The sequence below is a fragment of the Vanessa tameamea genome, chromosome 8 (genome assembly GCF_037043105.1).
Source record: "Vanessa tameamea isolate UH-Manoa-2023 chromosome 8, ilVanTame1 primary haplotype, whole genome shotgun sequence".
NCBI classification, from domain to species: Eukaryota; Metazoa; Arthropoda; class Insecta; order Lepidoptera; family Nymphalidae; genus Vanessa; species Vanessa tameamea.
Genome location: NC_087316.1, coordinates 2,229,857 through 2,247,846, shown reverse-complemented (window position 1 = coordinate 2,247,846; position 17,990 = coordinate 2,229,857). Strand labels below are relative to the sequence as shown.

The window sequence follows — 17,990 nt, the reverse complement described above, 5'->3', positions numbered from 1 at the left end:
CATTATCAATTAGACAAGCAGGTGTGTACATGTAACCCCGGAAATCCCGTAGGAATTGGAAGCCCGCATAGGCGGGCCGACCGTCAGGACGTCTTGCGGACGGAATGCGATCACGTTGGTTTTCTAGTCGGTATTCCGGTGTGCCGGGTTCTCTCGGCGTCCTGCGCACCGGCGACTCCCACATACCCACCTACTTCCACGTGAGGGAAACGCGTAACGCGTTTTTCCAGCGATAACAAAAGAAAAAAGGTGTGCACATGTAGCACACTGATCAAGCTGATAGATAAGTGGTTTATGATTATTGATTATTTTTTTTCTATTGAATGAAATGAATTAATAATCTATTAATAACAATCTACTGAGGTGTTTAAATTCAACCTACTGCATAGTATCCGGGCCCAATAATTCATGTGTAGAAATAATATGACTTCTATCACGGTCCTTGTTATGTAATTATATAATATGAAAAATAAGTTAAGAAACTTACTTTAGATACGGTCGTGTTTATTTCTTGAAAACATCAAGTTTGAACATATCAATACATTATAAAGATTTTGTATAAACGCCAAATAAAATTAATTCCTATTTTTATACTCTATAAGGCTTTGTGCAACCCCGTCTAAGGAGGTACCTATCACATATTCTACCGCCAAGCAGCCATACTCAGTATTGTTGTGATATAGTTTGAAGGATGAGTGAGCCAGTGTAACTACAAACTTAGTTCTCAGTGTTTATGGCGCATTGGTGACGCATCGGTTAATATTATATACAAAACCACTAAAACGTAATTTTATAGGCTTAATATCACTATGATGACGTACTCCTGGTCCTGACCGATTTCGGCCGCGGTGGCGGTTGTCAAAATAGGTAGTGGTTATATTGTCTTTGGTTGTCAAGAGCGATTATCCAACTTTATTGTTAATTTTTAATTATTTTTAATTATATATAACTTTTATTGTTTAATGTTTATTTCCTAACTTTTGTAAGAGACCGAGTTCCCTTGCGAGATCAACGATTACGTGATACCATAAACACTTTCAATTTCAGGCAACTGATAATAAATGTCGACAAAAAAACATTTTATTGACCCAAACCGGGATTGGACTCCCGACCTCGAGATCAGCGGCCTTAAAACCTAGCCGCTCGAGCAACGATGTTGTTAAAATAATATGACATTTAAAAATCAATTACATAATGACTTCGAGTCAATCACCTCAATAGGCCTCAACCACTGCTGATAAAAACTGCTCTACTTTTAACAGATTAAGATATAAATCTTTACATTTTTATTACTTATCTGTACTTATCACTTATGATACATGTCTGTCTAGTAATAAAATATATAGCAATTTTTTTTCCTGAACTACAAACGTGGGGTTTTTCTACGACTTAAACACTTCATTGTCTTTAAATATATCAAAGAGAACATCCTATTTATTGCTTAATTTTTGAATACCATATATCATTGAATATCATTAATAATTAATTTAATATTTTTTTAGAAATATGTATCTTTAACATTTAATATAAAGTGTTTAATATAAAGTTCATCTTTTACTGTAAATTGAATAATGGAAAAAATAATTAATCAATGTTTGTGCGTCAAAAAGAACTGCGTCAAGACAGATGCAATCAATAGATACAATTATCACAATAATTAAAACAATATCAATGATACATATTTGCGAGAATATTTTTTGAATTATTACACGTTGGGACAAATAGCGCGGCCAGTACTTTGGGCGACCGATTTGCGTCTTTTTGTGATTCGCGGCGGGCGCTGGCCGGCAAGCCATTAATATAAATTATTTAAAGGAGTATAGTTTTTATTATTATTATAAGTAAGCATACTGACAAACTGACTATCTGATGGTAAGAACCCACCACGGCCTATAGACTGGCACTGTAAGAAATATTGAAGGAAACAAGTTTCATTCGCACCACCTAAATGTCCGAAAATCCACAACAGCGCGATTTTTAAGACATTTTTTGCCTCGCACAAACACTCTGTGGAACCAACTTTCGCCGGCGGTTTTTCCGATACGACTTGGGAACCGTCAAGAAAAGAGCGTACTCCTTCCTTAAAGGCCGGCAACGCACCTGCAAGTCCTCGGTGTTGCAAATGTCCATGGGCGGTGGTAATCACTTTCTAGGTGATCCTCCTGCTCGTTTACCACCATAACATAAAAAAAACTTATTATTGCTGTTTAGCCGCAGAATATATGGCAGTGGAAGGTACCTATGTAGAAAAAGCCTACCATGATAAAATATTTTAAGATACTTATGTACTCAAATTTTTATTATTGTGTACAATTTTATGAAGTAATTTTGTATAAAATGAAATACATAATACGCTAAATATCACTTAAATGGATAGATTATAATTTTGCTTTTGTTTGTTACTCTTTAGTAAATTTATTCAATTAATATTCTAAACTGCCATCTATCGGCAACGTCAGATACGCCGAAGTAAATTTTTAATACCATATATTTTACCAAAAGATGTCGCTCTTAAGTTTATTATTATTTTATGAAATAATTTAACAAAAGGTTTAATATAATTATTTATTTCTGCTAAATAGATTATTGTATAACTATAATGAATACTTAATTAAAATTGAATTTGTTTTTTTTATAATGGCAACTTACGATATTTTTGTACTAGTGACATCTAGCAATAAGTTGTGAAACTTTATGACCCTAGATGACGTACAGCGTGCAACTTTCGAACTTGAAACAACAGAATAGTGACATTCGCCAGAAGCGGAATTTGAATAGTATCGGCCGCTGAGAGTCCGCGAGGAGCACTAGCGACAGAAACGTGTACGACGAAGTGCGGTCGACTCGTCGATACGCAGCTGTCCTTTCGCGTTTGTCAAATTTAAGTTTTTCTCGAAGCGCGTGTGTAAATAAACAAATTGTCTTATTACTTTTCGTAATGAAAATGAAGTGAAACAAATGTTTGTTTATTAATCGTGTCGAATCATAGTGGAGCTGGAGCCTTCGATACCGTAACCGCTTCTCGCAATGACAAGGGAGAGCATTCAGTTACCTTTTGAGAAATCGGAGGCATTTAAAATGTTTCTTATGGTCTAATTGTTGCTTTTATAACGTATAAGTGTATTCGTTGAGTATAAGTACTACTGTGTTTCGTTTTGTGACACTTTGGAGTATATTTTCGTTGCTAAAAGGTCGTTAGTCGCAACACGTTAAAATGAGTGTTTTGAGTGCTTTTACCAAGTTCGACTTTAAAACGGCGAGTGATGGACTACTGGAGCTCTCTGAGGAGAGGCTCCGCAGCATTATGCGCACGGAGCCCATCACAGACGTCTATCACGTTGAACAGACACCCTTCGCAAGGTAACTTAGTTTGTAAACTTGTAGTCACGTGTACTTTTCGAGAACTTTTTTGAAGGTATTTTTTTATTACAACAAGATAAACTAATAGATCAAATCCTAACCACTAACGAACTTTAAAGTTCTTCTAAATATTTTTATGTAGATTTCTGTAAATAAAATATATATAAAACATTATTCATAAATACCTGTTAATAATTATTACCTCAATAAACTATGAAATAATTCATGGCCAATGCTGATAAAACATATCTGTTACCTATCAGTGTGTATGTGTGTTGTTGTAATGCTTAACATCACACATGGATGTTAGATATCATATATATATGTGTGATTGTTTTAAGTCTATAATTTACAATGTAGTTGTGAAATATGCTTGCCATAATGTTTATCTCTGCATTCCTGATAAAGATGACTGATGAGTGTTGACTACCTTGATAATTAAAGATAACACTTCTATTTACCTTCTAAAGAGCTAGTGGAGCACTTGAAGCGTGAAATAAATAATACACTCTGAGTAAATTTTTCCAAATATAGGTAACTAACTTAAAAAAACTGTTCTATATTTTGACTAAGTCATGACCAGTTTGTGGCCATGTTAAATAATTGTAATCCAATTTATATTAAAATTAAAATAAATAAATAATAAAATTTGTTATTAAAGTTCGTTAACACTTGTTATTATTATGGTTTATAAAGTCTTACATCTCAAATAATTTGATTAGGAAAGAGTACAACAGGAGTAATTATCCAATTTCATTGTAAATTGAAATTATTTTCCTTTAATTAATTTGTATGGAAATATATTTAATCATTTTTTTTTCAACATAAATTGATTTGAATATGCTTAATCAATATCTGTAATTTTATTTAATTCTACTTGTAACAATATATTGATACTGTATTTTTAAGGAAGGTCTTTACCGTCTTGGTTTACTTAAATTATGGCACTGTTAAATAATAGCAATTTTTTAAATATTTTATTTCGATAATATTAATATCAAGGTAATTGCATTTTTTCAGAGTTGCTATAATCAAGGTATAATTCAAAGGTTACCGTACACTACACGCGAAAGTGTGCCTGAATTTGTGGTGTCGTTTACTCGACGCGGGGACATGTCCAACTACTTTTCCCGTCGTTGCTGCCACCAGACGATGCAATATACCAATACATATGATCATATAAGACTTAGAACTTAATTTGAACATACATATTTAAAAACATTCTTCCTTTGTTTAACAAAAAACTACGACATTATAAAAATTTACGATATAATTTGACGCGACTGAATATATACGCTTAAATATAAAGGAAACTAATAATTTGGTATACTGCTAACCAATTAAAACACGTTGATGAATATTAATGTACTTAACTAGTTTATTATTTTTGCGTCGTTTTCGTCGGCAACAAATTCACACAAACAGAGACTATTTTTTGTTTTGTTTAATTACGTCGCTTAAAATATGTAAAGGTATTGCTCCATTCAGTCATTCGTCATCAAGAAACAGACTAAAATTCTGTAAATCTTCGAATGATAAAACATTGTGTAATGAAAAAAATCATGTGCGTTGATGTGAAAGAGCAGATTCTATCTGTTTATTTATGCAATTTCCAATGTAGTCTATGAACTTATTACAATGTATTATTAATCAGCGTTAGTCTGATGATACGTCTTTCTTGATACCTCCTAATAGGTCGCCGAGGTCAGATAGCAATGACTCTGTATAATAAATATTGATATTAATTAATCATATATATAATATTTTAATATACATCTATATAAAGTTATCAAATAAAATTATATGTAAATAAAAGCTGTATAAAAAATAGGAAAAAAAGATTTATTATTGATGCTGTATTCGAAATTAGTTCTTGATTCAAATTTTCATATTCGTAAAAACTTTTTATAGGTACAAGTGTTTTTAATAATACCACTCTGTGTAAACTTAAAATAGTTTTATATTTTTAGGGCTTAGATATATATATTTATGTGTCACGTAAGAAATATAAAAATAATAGTCCAGAAAGTTGTGTAAGGTATTTGTAATACGTTTATTTCTCTTTCAAGTAATTCTAAAGCTCGTGCCAGTAGTATAAAAAGCCCAGGATCGAAATTGCGACTTTCAAATCACTAGGAAGGCCTTACACCTTTGATTTTCAACTATGTTCTTGTTTTTTTTGTTTAAAGTTGTCGTGAGGCAACATTATCATCAAAACAACAGTAGATTGATATCAGATATCATTAATATTTTTTATAGATTAGAAAGTTTTAATGACCGGGTTGTATGTGAAAAAAACATCTTAGTTAATCAGTGTTAAAATCTCCTCAAAGTAAATTTATACAATTTGAAAATGTTCGAACGAAACTAATCAATAAACCTTAAGGTTCCATATTAATTGATTCTCGGGTTGATTTATATGAATACTTTTGTACGTAGCGAAAGTGAAACGCAGTCATAAATCATGAAATAGAGTTGTTGCTAGATTCTATCGAATAATCGATTGTAAATCTATTCGATACGAAACAATAATATCGAGTTTCTAATATTGTTTGCTCCGTTGGTAATAAATCCTAGCAATATTCTTTTGAGGAATAAAAGAGCGCGACGAAAATGATTAATAATAATATTTCTTCAATACATTTTGATAAAAGTTGGGTAAGTTCACAGTATTGAATAAATATTCGGTCGTCATATTCGACGCGTCGTAATATTATTAATTTTGATGAATCGGAAAATCTCGATTATATACTTTTTCTAATCGATGTATAGCATTTAGTTTAAAATCGTATTATGTCAGTAATTCCATTACACTGTTCCAATGAAACGGTTAGTTGAGCAATAGTAAAAATCGATTTTATTTATGAGAAATTTAATTGATATTTTTTCTTAAATTAACATAAATCGATCGACGATGTAAATCTGCCTTTCGGCATTGAAGTGTTTAGAGTTAATGTAACAATTTATTAAAACCGATACCGTTTTTTAAGTGTCGATAAGCGAATACGACGTGATGGATCGATGGAGCTTTCCAGAGTTGAATCTCTCATAAGGTTACGAGGTCTGATCATAAGACCAATATGTTTGATTCTACCTGGAATACTACTTATGATGTTAATTGTCATACAATTAAATTTATATCTGTCGCTGTATATCTTTTGGATAAAATCAAATGATATAAAAATAGTCAATATAAGAATAGTTATATATAACATTAAATTGCATACTTGATTGTAAATATCTATTAGAATTAACTATGCTTAATACATTTTATACGTAACGGGATTCTTATGGTGATTACATTTTTTATGTGGCAACCCTGTAACCCAGTAAATGTAAATACGAATCAGCGTTTATCAACTTGCAACCACTTCGGTCATGTCTTAGCGTAATCAATTTGTTTATTGAAGTTATTCGGAAGACGGGATATGTTAATTTGATAACATATATACTTATAAGTAATTATTTTTTTATTATTTATTTAGACAACTCACACACAATATGCAAAAAGTGAGTTAACTTCAACATTAAGAAATATTAAATTTGATCTCGGTATCAGAAGCATGTTTGCACAGATCTCATTAAAAAAAATGTAAGTAGACTTATTATATATCGTGCGCCATTTTGTATGTAAAGTCAATGCATATGCTATTTATATATTTTTTTAATTAATTAAAAACAATTGCTGCAAAGGGCGCTACTTAACGCCATGAAGTTGCTAATTGTATGCAATAAATTAGGAACCCGCCCTAGTTAGAGCTAACACAATTTTATGATGTTAGATAATATTTCTCGGGACGGGAATGTGTTTACACGATAAATTGCGAACGACCCGATTTTAACAAAATGGAAAATGTGTGCTGTAATGAAGATAACCTGTTTTAGAATATTTATGAGGTTAAATAGAATTTGTATGTTTGTTAACGTTTGTTAATAGGAAAGATAACACGACTCATTAAAATATGACACCTAACATTTATAACACACCTTAAATTTTTTATTACGAACCAATCGTATTTGTCGTGATAATCTAAGGTCATAAATGCAAATTAAAAAAAAAAACTATTATATTTAAACGAAACAATTTTATTTGAGCAATTAGGTAATAATGGCATCTGAATCAATTATATAGGAATTTATTAAAAAGCGTGTAAGTTTCGGGCTGATAATTTGTCAATTGTGTCATTAGTATCTCATTCGGGGCAGACAATAATCATATCCAACGTAATTGACATATTTATGTAATATCTAGTTCCAGCGGTATCAAACTAGGCGAAATTATTGCAAAATCTGATTTCAAGTGTCTTTGTGCGCAGAATAATTGAAAATAAGGTTGAGTATGATATACTATGTACATTGCTGAAGAGCTGGCATAACCGTAACTTATAATTAGGATGTCTACTTAAAACATTATAAAAATAATAAAATTAATTTTACTATTCAATTATTTTGTGCTTCTTGATTTATTGTATTCTTTGTTATGTTTCCTGATGCGTATTATAAGTCGCCATATCCTCATAAAACGGATTAACTAATTGGTATTTTCCAAAGCTTTGTATGTAAGTAATTTAAAAAGTGACTCAACACAGGTTTCCTCGAGTTGCGTACGAATTCAGAAGTACTAATGACGTAGATATTAAAAAAAAAATCATTTAACCTCGTTAAGAATGTATAATACATTATGACATTTCAGAAAATGTTACCTCTATTGTCGACAATTAGTAGCCTCGTGTCGTGTCAAGTACGTTATTGTTAAAACACTGGCCGGTGCTTATCTTCGCAGTAATTGTCTTTTAATGTGACTGACGATCAGTGTCGTTGGAGTTTTTTTCACGTCACCTTTTAAAAAAATATCATGTAGTAGATATATAAATATACTGTTCCAAATAGCAGAGTTAATGAGAGATTTTAAAATTAACCTCCTCTATAACAGTATTAGTGCAGCCGCTTGATAGTATATTGGTCGACAAGCTCAAAATAGATTCAATCAACAATTTATGATCTGGCAAACAGGGCCACTTTGCCGGGGGCAAACGAAGTGAAACTGTACTTTTCAAAGCCAGTAAACGGGAGTTTGGAAATCTAGACGCCCAGGGCGGCTGGTCTCCCGGGAATCGATAACAATTTTTGCTCGCACTACTCAGATGTAATCGGTGACTTTCTACAGCTGGTCAGTCGGAGCGGTTTCACTTTCAAGCGACGCCGGAATGCGGCCGGACCTCCGACCCGTGTCTGCCATGTCACGGGCGCCCTTCACACATTTGATTTCCCTGAATATTTACTCGCTTTGCGGGCGACTGCTTGTATTATATTTAAATCGATTAGGCGTGGAATTTCTTAAAATAATGCATTAAAAAAGAAATATGTCTCATCGTCTTCGCTCAACTCGTGATCTGACCGCGTTGTCACGTATCTAGGTGACAAGTCCGAACTTGTTTCGCACATTAAGACTGCATAATTATGCTAAATCCAACCGCAGCTCGTACAGTTTGTTTGGATTATCCAAACGTAAGTTACCGTCATGTATTGGACCTTCTCAGTCGCTTATATTGATTCGACACGCGCCCCGAATACCTGAGATAGATTCCACGGCAGCTATCCGCGCTAATATCTTATTCGTGTCATTAGTGCGAAATGTCAGCAGTTTGGCAGCCGCGTTGCCGGCCAACGTGCCTCGCGGCCGATGCACCGCCCTGGCCCGCACCAGCTAAATTCGGGACCGTTGCATCACGCGTCACTTTCAGTTTCGTTTGTCACGGGGCTATTTTAGATAATGTCGATTATTAGAACGCCGGTTTTAGCCTCACCGAACGCCGGCCCGCGAGAATCCTAACCGTATGACTAATCACAACGGCATGAGGAAACTTCCACGTCATTTTGGTTCTATATCCGACCTCACATTTCCTATTTAAATAAGTTGACGGCTAAAAGAGGACACAATAAGGCTAGGCGAGTTTCAAAGTCAGTGTGCAACTATGCAGCGGGTCTTGGCCTGCAGTTATCTTGACTTTGCGGAACGAAACCCGATACGTATGTAGCAACACAAGCAAGGCCAACGCGTCCAAGCTCTTTTACTTTGGAAAAATAAAATTTATACTTTATTCTTAAAAAAAAGTCTCATAAAATCGTTTCCAGTTTAAACAGCAATCGTGAAAACTACGCCAAATAAAATATCGCTATTTAATCAAACCCCCTTTTTATTTAATCCGCTGACTTTACACTGTTTTCTTATTTCTGCCTGCAGCGCCATAACATATTGAGGGCAGAGTTTTTTTAACGCAGTCGTTCCGCACCTCGGGCACCCTGGAATGGACAACGGTCATGCCCTTCGCCTACAAGGCCATTCGTTGGGCGAATGTTCACCTGCGATAAAATGCGGGCAAGTTGTGCAACTGTCGCGACAGAGACACGTGGGCGATGGCCTGATCGAGAACAATCGCTCCTCTCGTCTAACGAACATCGGAATGCGGGGTTCTGGTACTGTTACAAAACCGAGTGTAACAGCATCCCAATGTCAACATGGCTCCCGTGTTGACTTTTGATTGTCTCTATGGTAATACGAGTGTCGCCTGCATCGCTAATTCGCGGTGCGTTCGTGTAGGCGACTAGATTTTCCACCGCGGGTTGGGCCACTCGCATAATGTGGGTACAACGTGCTGCGTAGCGAAAGTCTAGCCGACCTTCGGCGCCTAGATATGGCTGGTAATAGATACCTCATGGAACACTTAATTCTGTTTCAAACAAGAAATTACTAGTAAGATTAAAACTGCCGTGATAAATTATGATTAAGCGGCGTACTTTCGCATGCAATCTGTTGTTTTAAGGTATAATCTTAATGATCGTTATATAAAAAGGCATCTAAAATTTCATAAACAGAACACACAGCCATCGGTTCAAACGATACTCTTGCAAGATTTTATCACATGTCTCATGGTACCAGTTTTGAGCTATCGACTGCGATCTTATCTTGTGTAAATAATATTTTTAGTTTTGGTTGATGATACTTCTTTTCTTTAATAAAAGATTCCACGTTTCCGGTTTTTACGATTTTTTCTAGTTTTTGTATAATTTGATCGAATGATGGACGATGTCACGGTTATAAAAATATAAATGTCTTCTTGAGAAGTTATTGCTGGAATTATTGACTGTCATCGTATAAATGTACGGGAGACCCGCAATTTGATGACTGCATCGCTGTCGAAGCGAATTGGACGTGAATCACAATGTCATATTATGTGATGTAACAACGTGAGAATTGGGTTTTCTTAAAATTGGAGAAATACGGTCAAGTCCTCAAGTTACGCCAATTATTGTAGGTCATAAAACTTTCAAAATATGTCATATCCTATTGCAGTTCTGTAGGAGTACATTAAACGACATATATGTGGAAATTTTGGATGGACGTCATTTATACATGAAGCTGAATAATGCATAAACAATTATGTATGTTTTAATTTATAAAACTGAATGTAATATGCATCCATTATTATCGCAACATGTTTGTCTTAATCGTTTTTATATTACATAAAATCGCAACTACAACATTCTGGTTGGCTCGACATGAGCAGTGGGGCTTCGCTGTGAGCTAATATTGACGTGTCTCAATTTCATTGTTTGAACACTTGATGGATGCGGTTCGCTGTCGCTCAGTTTGATGTTGATTCCCATTCCTAACCTTGAGCGGAGTTCAGTGACTCGAGCCGATCGCACCCATCTCGCTCAGCTCTAATTGTGCGCTTCCGGAGTATTTCCATCCTCTGTCAGGACCTAGGACATCGTGCGGCACGTGCATCCTGAATGTTTACACATTCGACTATATTTAACTCGGTTTATTTCGCCCCCACAGAACGCTAACGCATACTGACGGTCGACTGTAAATACAAATACCAAACGGAGTTGAAGAAACAATTTTATACCACCCCTAATTCGAGCGTCCGCGGTGATGGATCTTATGAGTATCTTATATTGGCCGTAAACGCGCGCGTTGTTCTAGCATTCCTCGTGGACGATTTATCGCACGTCGACCGGCGCTGCGTAAATATAATTAGAGAGGCTATTTATCAGCTCGGCGGAAGGGCGCTCTCTATCGCCGTTGTAAATCTCTTGCGTCTCCGGATGGCTCAATCCAGCGAAGAAATGGAATGTCGTGGATGACGCTTTGGAAAATCTACGCGGATCTGTATACCATACGTCACAATCAGAGAGGATTACTTGGCGCAATCTGAACGCTATTTGCTTAAGTGTAATGGATACGACGTTTGGACATTTGTCCTCGGGATTATGTTAATTTATGACAGTTCCACGCGTAGATGTTAAACTTGGACTCCGCTAACATTCCGATGTCGTTAATGGAAGCAATATGCACTGATGAAATCTGAAAAACTGTTTGGTATATTTGAGAAATCTAGTACTATTTATATTATTTAAAAAAAAATACTGAGTTTAATTCAAAATATGTTTTAATAAGAAATACATCGTTCATACAAAAATCTTATTAGGTAGTGCTAGTGATATAAACTTTATAACTGCACTATTGCTAATTTATACTGACAATGAATAAAACGTTTAATACGCCCACGCTACTAAAAATAAGGAAAGTAATTTTAATGTGTAATGTATTCGCAATTTTCTGTAGATGGTCGGACCGCCGGCCGGGGGTGGTCACCTGCAGAAACAATATATTAGCATACACCGTGCACAATTGCGCCGGCGCACCGCCCAAACTTATCCGTGGTTCAAGTGAAAACGAACCAAATATAAACTACAAAAACAAGTTATCGTATATGATTCAAGTTTATACTTATAAAGTCGGCATAAATAAAATACATTCAAAGATATATTTGTAATATTTTTATAACACTATTTAATCAAGAGTTTTTGTTTCTTCGCGAGTTTAAAGAGAACATTAGAAGGTGGGAATTGGATATGATTTTTTATAATTTCAACATCTTAAAACAGTCTTATAGCTAGCACTCGTATCTTACACATAATTTAAGTAATACTCTTGATTACATGTCTATAAATAGTTTCTAATTTACGTTTATGAACCAGTACATATCGGTATTTTACAATACGCAAGACCTGGAAACCAAAAATCATTTATTGTTTATTATTGTACCAAACGTAATAAAAGTATACGCCGACTTTATTGAACAATATGCGAATGCACCTATGAATATTTAATGGGCGTCCACAACCATGACCTTTATTTTGGCCTACCTCTCCGCCCATTGTTCTTGGACTATAAAATAATAAAATTTATCTTATAATAGTTTGATTCCTTCACCGAGCACAAGCATAGGTCAATATCGCTACTCGTACCGATCAAAAATTATACACGCCTATTACCTATAGTTGAGCTTGATTTTTTTTTAACTCGTCATTGTCATTGAAATATCTATCAAAAGATACATCAGTCTTCATATTTTTTTGTTCTTTATAACAAAAGATTACAATATGGCTTATGCCAAAAAAAAATAACCATTTCATCTTCGGTGATGCAATCGACAGCATGCCTTAGCGATTATCCTGTGGCTGCTGAGTCATAGTCGCTGTCTTGTAATGTATTTATAAAATAAATTTATTAACCTTTCCCGATGACTAATTCTATATTAGCATAGGTATGCCTTATAAAAATGTCGAATTGTCATCGTAATCTTTGTAGAGTTCAGGTAGAGTTCATTAACCTAACAGGGCAGTCTATGAATTGTCTCACAGAAAGTTGTTAACGTGTGGTGTGTACCGTAAAAAGGCCATTAGGGGGAGTGTCGGCTATCGGCCGGGTGTCGTCACTCCGGTGACGGTATTTTGTCGCTGAAGTCAACGAGGCGTCTTCCTTCGGTCTTTGCTTTGATTAACGAGCGTAACTCGATATCGCAGGTTTTCGTCGTTTCATTTTAGTAACTAAATTGAATCTGACAATTTATGAAAGTGGAACACGTACTTTATATTTTTATACAAGAAGAATCTATTAGCATTACATGTTCGTTTATATTTATATTATTGTTTCTATTTGACTTAGTGGCTATCTGTTGACATTGTTTACTTACAAGGCATATTCATATTCCACACGGTAGCGCAGGATAGCAAAGGTCGTTTATATTCGCCATCGCTGGTTTCAATTTCCTGGATACCTGATTAGTGGAATATTCATTTCGTTCCCGATATAGCGGTATTCAAATGATTACGCGACCGGAAATTACATTCGATTGAGTACTTGCCCTGATTATATTATGGTAAACATTAGTGTTGTAATACGATGGAATTAAATTTTTAAGGCATAAGCATCAATACATGCGCGGTGAATGTTTACGGGATTCCAGTGATGGAATTTCCCGTGACTTGTGAAATAACTTGAGCAGATGCCGACAAACCGAATGTGCAACTGCAGAACTTTGAGTTCGCTCCATCTCGTTCAACATGTTCGTGTTTATCCCTTTCTTCCGTGAGCTTGTCGATTTTGGACGAGCGGTGACGGTGACAAAGCCTCACTTTCTATGGGCACACGCGTAGCGTCAAATGAAGTGTGTCGCGTACGCAGCAGCTGCACGATAGATTCACTGTTCAAATGTTCGCCGGAAACCATCAATTTAGATAGTGCGCAAGATTGCCACCGCAAAGTTTCTGTAGGATGCTACCATTACTTGGAGGAAGCTGTGATTTATGACCTTCATTGTTTAGTCGCAGTTTAGGATCTTTTACAACTTCAATTAATTAGATGATTTAATCATTTCTAAATAAGTATGCTGCCTCAATGCTTCCAACAAAGCACTGCGATATTATTCTTATTCAACCGACCAAATCTTACGCGCGGATGCGTTGCTATCCGCATTACCGAATAGCTCCAAACGAGCGGCCGTGACATCTTCTCTTCCTTTTTTATTATGGTTTATTTACATTCGAACCCCTCCGTTTAGATACTATATTTGTATTAATAGTACCTTTTTGCACCAGAATTTTTATCTGTAATATTTTTTTTATTTCACAAAAATACGTAAATTAAATTGATATAATTCGAAGAATAGTATGAATATTTGAATTTTTATTCATTAATCTTAAAGTATTTGTTTTATTACTTAACGTGTACTCATTCTCGACGGTATTTGCTTAAATCAATGTTTTCATATCGTATACTTTCTCGCATCGAAACGAGCGAAGCGCTGCCGAAGTATTGTTTATGAAAAGCGGGTCAGAAGAAAGCGATTGGCGGAGCGGTTGGTCACTCGGTGATATCTCCCGGTGAAGAGGTCACGGCCATTACGCGTACCGCCTGAGAACAAATCGTGAACCCAAACTAAATCACTCGACGCTACCGTAACAATGCTTTTTGTTTGAATTCCTTAAACTGCCGATAGTGCTACAGATTTCTCTTTTCGCCGTTTTTTCCTCTAATTGGTACGATTCAATTGCTATCACTGCATTGGAATTTTTATTGCGCTATTTATCATTTCGTTTTCATGAGAGGCGTATGAGATGAAACTCGAATTTTACGTTTTATTCTTTACGGTACAGGAGGTTTGAAACGTGTACGAGTATGGCATGAAAGAGAATGTAAAATATATTTTTGTATGATAACTGCAGTCCACTATTGTGCATCGAAGGGTTATTGTCATTTGCTCGTTCGAGTGTAAACAATACAACTTCCGCTGGCATCACGTCCATATTGCTAATTGAATTTGCCTCGAGTGTATGTAGTTACTTTGGAATACGAATGAGAGGTGCATCGGCTTCATTATTTCGTCTTTTAATCATGTGAATATTCATTTATACTAGTGTGAATGTGTTGTTTCGCGACGGACGGTGCGATTGTGTGCGTGTGCGCACATCGAATCAGGAATGCGTTTGCGCAGTATGCGCGCTGCGGTGCTCAAGTGTCATGTCATTTGTCTGCGTTCGCTCTTTGTTTAAGTGTTATTTTGTCACAAGGTCGCCATTATTGCAAAATGTTTTAATTGCTTTTCTAGCATCTGGTTTTACTTTTCATCGGCTATATAACTATATATAATGTGTATAATATTTAATGTGTTCCGCATTTATGTATTCATGGAATACATAATTTAATACATAATTCAACACCATTAGCAATATTACGTACATACTATATAAATTTTAATCCAGTGTCGGCTTTTAATTTATTAACTTATATAGTTTTATGTTATATTGAATAAGTATTATATGTATTGATACGATTAAAGGCGGCTTATCGTGAATAGGTAATTTCTACTCAACAGATTATATAAAATTTAGAGGCATTTTGCATTTTTTTTATTAGTATACGATTTGCTGAGTGTGTCGTTTAATCGAAATAAAATTAAAAATGTAATTGGGCGACTGAATTAATGCCTTTTAACGGTTTTGCAGAAAGTGTATCGGGCCATAAGTGTATCGGTAGTTTACAATGTTGATCGAGACAAGTGCGGTTATACTCCGAGTAACCTTAAAAAAACAGAAGGAAATTTAATTATTGCTTTATAACATTTAAATTGTTTTACGATTGAATAAACGATTGACCAATTTTTTTTTAATATTTTTTTCAAATATAAGGTAAATTTTTTTTTTCAATTAATTCGTATTTTAAGACACATTGTCGTAGCAGTAGTTCTTTAAAAAACATAGAAATATATAAATAATTTTATCTATAAAATATTAACAGAATTGATATTTCAAGAAAACCCTTTGTTTAATCTAGTTATAAATATAATACAATAACGGAAGCCGCCATTTAATTATAATGCGAATATGGTTTTAAGTAAACATTCGCACAGTAATACGACCGAGCAAGCACGTGGGAGGCGCCCACACACCCCATGATCAATAAATCACTCATCGAACTCATGTCCGCGGTGTTTTCTAGATTATACTGCGGCTTAAATATATCCATAACATTTAAACAAAATAACTCATTAAAACAAACTGTACAAAGCCTTTTAATCGAATTGGGACTATATACCGTTGAATCCATTTGCAAAATAATTTTCCAAATTGCAATATTACCAAAATGGCCTCGTATTATAAAATCAATAAAATTTAAGCCCAAAGCTCTTCGCCGTATATGGCCTTCCATGTCCGTCAGCTTTTATCTCGTATTTGCATGATATGACACGTGTAATCCACGGATACTGTTGCATTATAAAATGTTCAGGATCCCGGCGACAATTTTAGAGTCGGTCTGACCTTTTCGATGATAATAATATAAAACGAATTATTTAACTAGTGGTCTAACTGTAATTGTCAGAAATAAATTTGTAACATCCAACATTTTTTTTCCAATCTTATTAAAACTAATTTTTTTCGATAACTCAAGATACCCAAAAAAAGAAGTCAGTTGACGAATGGTTCTGTTTGGTCTTTTCCTGTTCATATATAGTTAGTCTTATGTATGTTGAAATAACAGTCATAAAAAAAAAAACAATCTGCGTTTCCTAATTTAATGTAACTGTTTCTATCGTTTTAGTACGGAAGCCCGCAGGATGTGACCCAAAAATTAACCATCGAATTTGTCAGGCCACTCATAAAATAATTCATATATTTAATTGGTTGCAAAAATAAGCTAAAAAATGTGATTTAATTTAACTTTAAAAAAATTCACTACTTCGTTCAATGTGAGTTCTATTAATCAACTCGGAATGTTGCAACAGCGGGAGGTCTATTACATCCTTATAAAGTGCTTTCATCAATCTAGACGAATGTTTTATATTGGAATTGGATGCCAAATAAATTGCGTTTAACCGCTTCCGCATACATCTAGTGATCGCTTACACACGTCTCATCAAATTTGTGGAATGAGTCAAAACTGACGCCATGTGGGCGGCAAGTTGTGTACTAAGATTTTTTCTACTTCGCTTCCCAAAAACTTATATTTGGACGGAATAGACCTCCAGCGTCGATGTTTAAAATAAACTCGTCCACAAACGCTTTAGGAAAATATAAATATTAGGATTTCTATTTTAACAGGTGATTTTATTTAAATCTTTACGATACTCTGATGTTTTTGTACCCGTATCATTTGTCGTATTTCATTAATGGGTATAATCAAAGATTAGGGACACCGATGGCATCGTTTTTCGTAATCTTCTCGGAAGGTCGTAGAAACGTTATCCATTTAACGGGTGACAAATAAATTTAAACCTTATTTCTTTTATATAAGATTAAAAACGACTTTAATATAGTGGAATTGAGAATTCAATTCGATCCACGGGTCGATGCCACAGGTCAAAGCTAATTATGAAATAGCAGCAGAGGATTAAAACGATTGAACGAACATGTTTATTAAATTCAGTAAATTGAGTTTTACGCATTAACCTGTATAATAAGACTTATCAATGTGAATTTTATTCCCTTGTATCCGTTTTAAGGGTTTATTGGTGAAGTGCCAAGTTAATAACTATTTGAGCCAAAAAATGTTTACTATACAAAATTTCTTAAACGTTAACAGGGAATGAAATCCACTCATTGATCGTGCTTTTTTTAGTTTATATATTATGTACTTGAAATATACTTATACTACGATCTATCTACATATACATATACTGAACTAATTTTGCTTGCTTGCATGCTTTTTAAATGAGGTACCAAATTTCTTTCGTATGTTGTGTCAACTAAGGGTATTAAAATATGTTATTTTGAATATA

General features: G+C 34.6%; 1 protein-coding gene across 4 annotated transcripts in view; it reads left to right on the top strand.

Annotated features, from left to right (window-relative positions):
• The first annotated feature begins 2,721 nt into the window (after positions 1 to 2,721).
• The window catches only part of LOC113396269 (serine/threonine-protein kinase 17A), a 161,909-nt gene continuing 146,640 nt past the window's right edge, over positions 2,722 to 17,990 (top strand). For 3 of the 4 annotated variants that reach the window (XM_026634151.2, XM_026634150.2, XM_064215513.1), the window contains exon 1: positions 2,722 to 3,360. In XM_026634151.2, coding sequence (XP_026489936.2) covers positions 3,215 to 3,360 — 146 coding nt within the window. In that variant the 5' untranslated portion in view covers positions 2,722 to 3,214. The remainder of the gene's footprint in view (positions 3,361 to 17,990) is intronic. The other variant, XM_064215514.1, reaches the window with a different exon arrangement.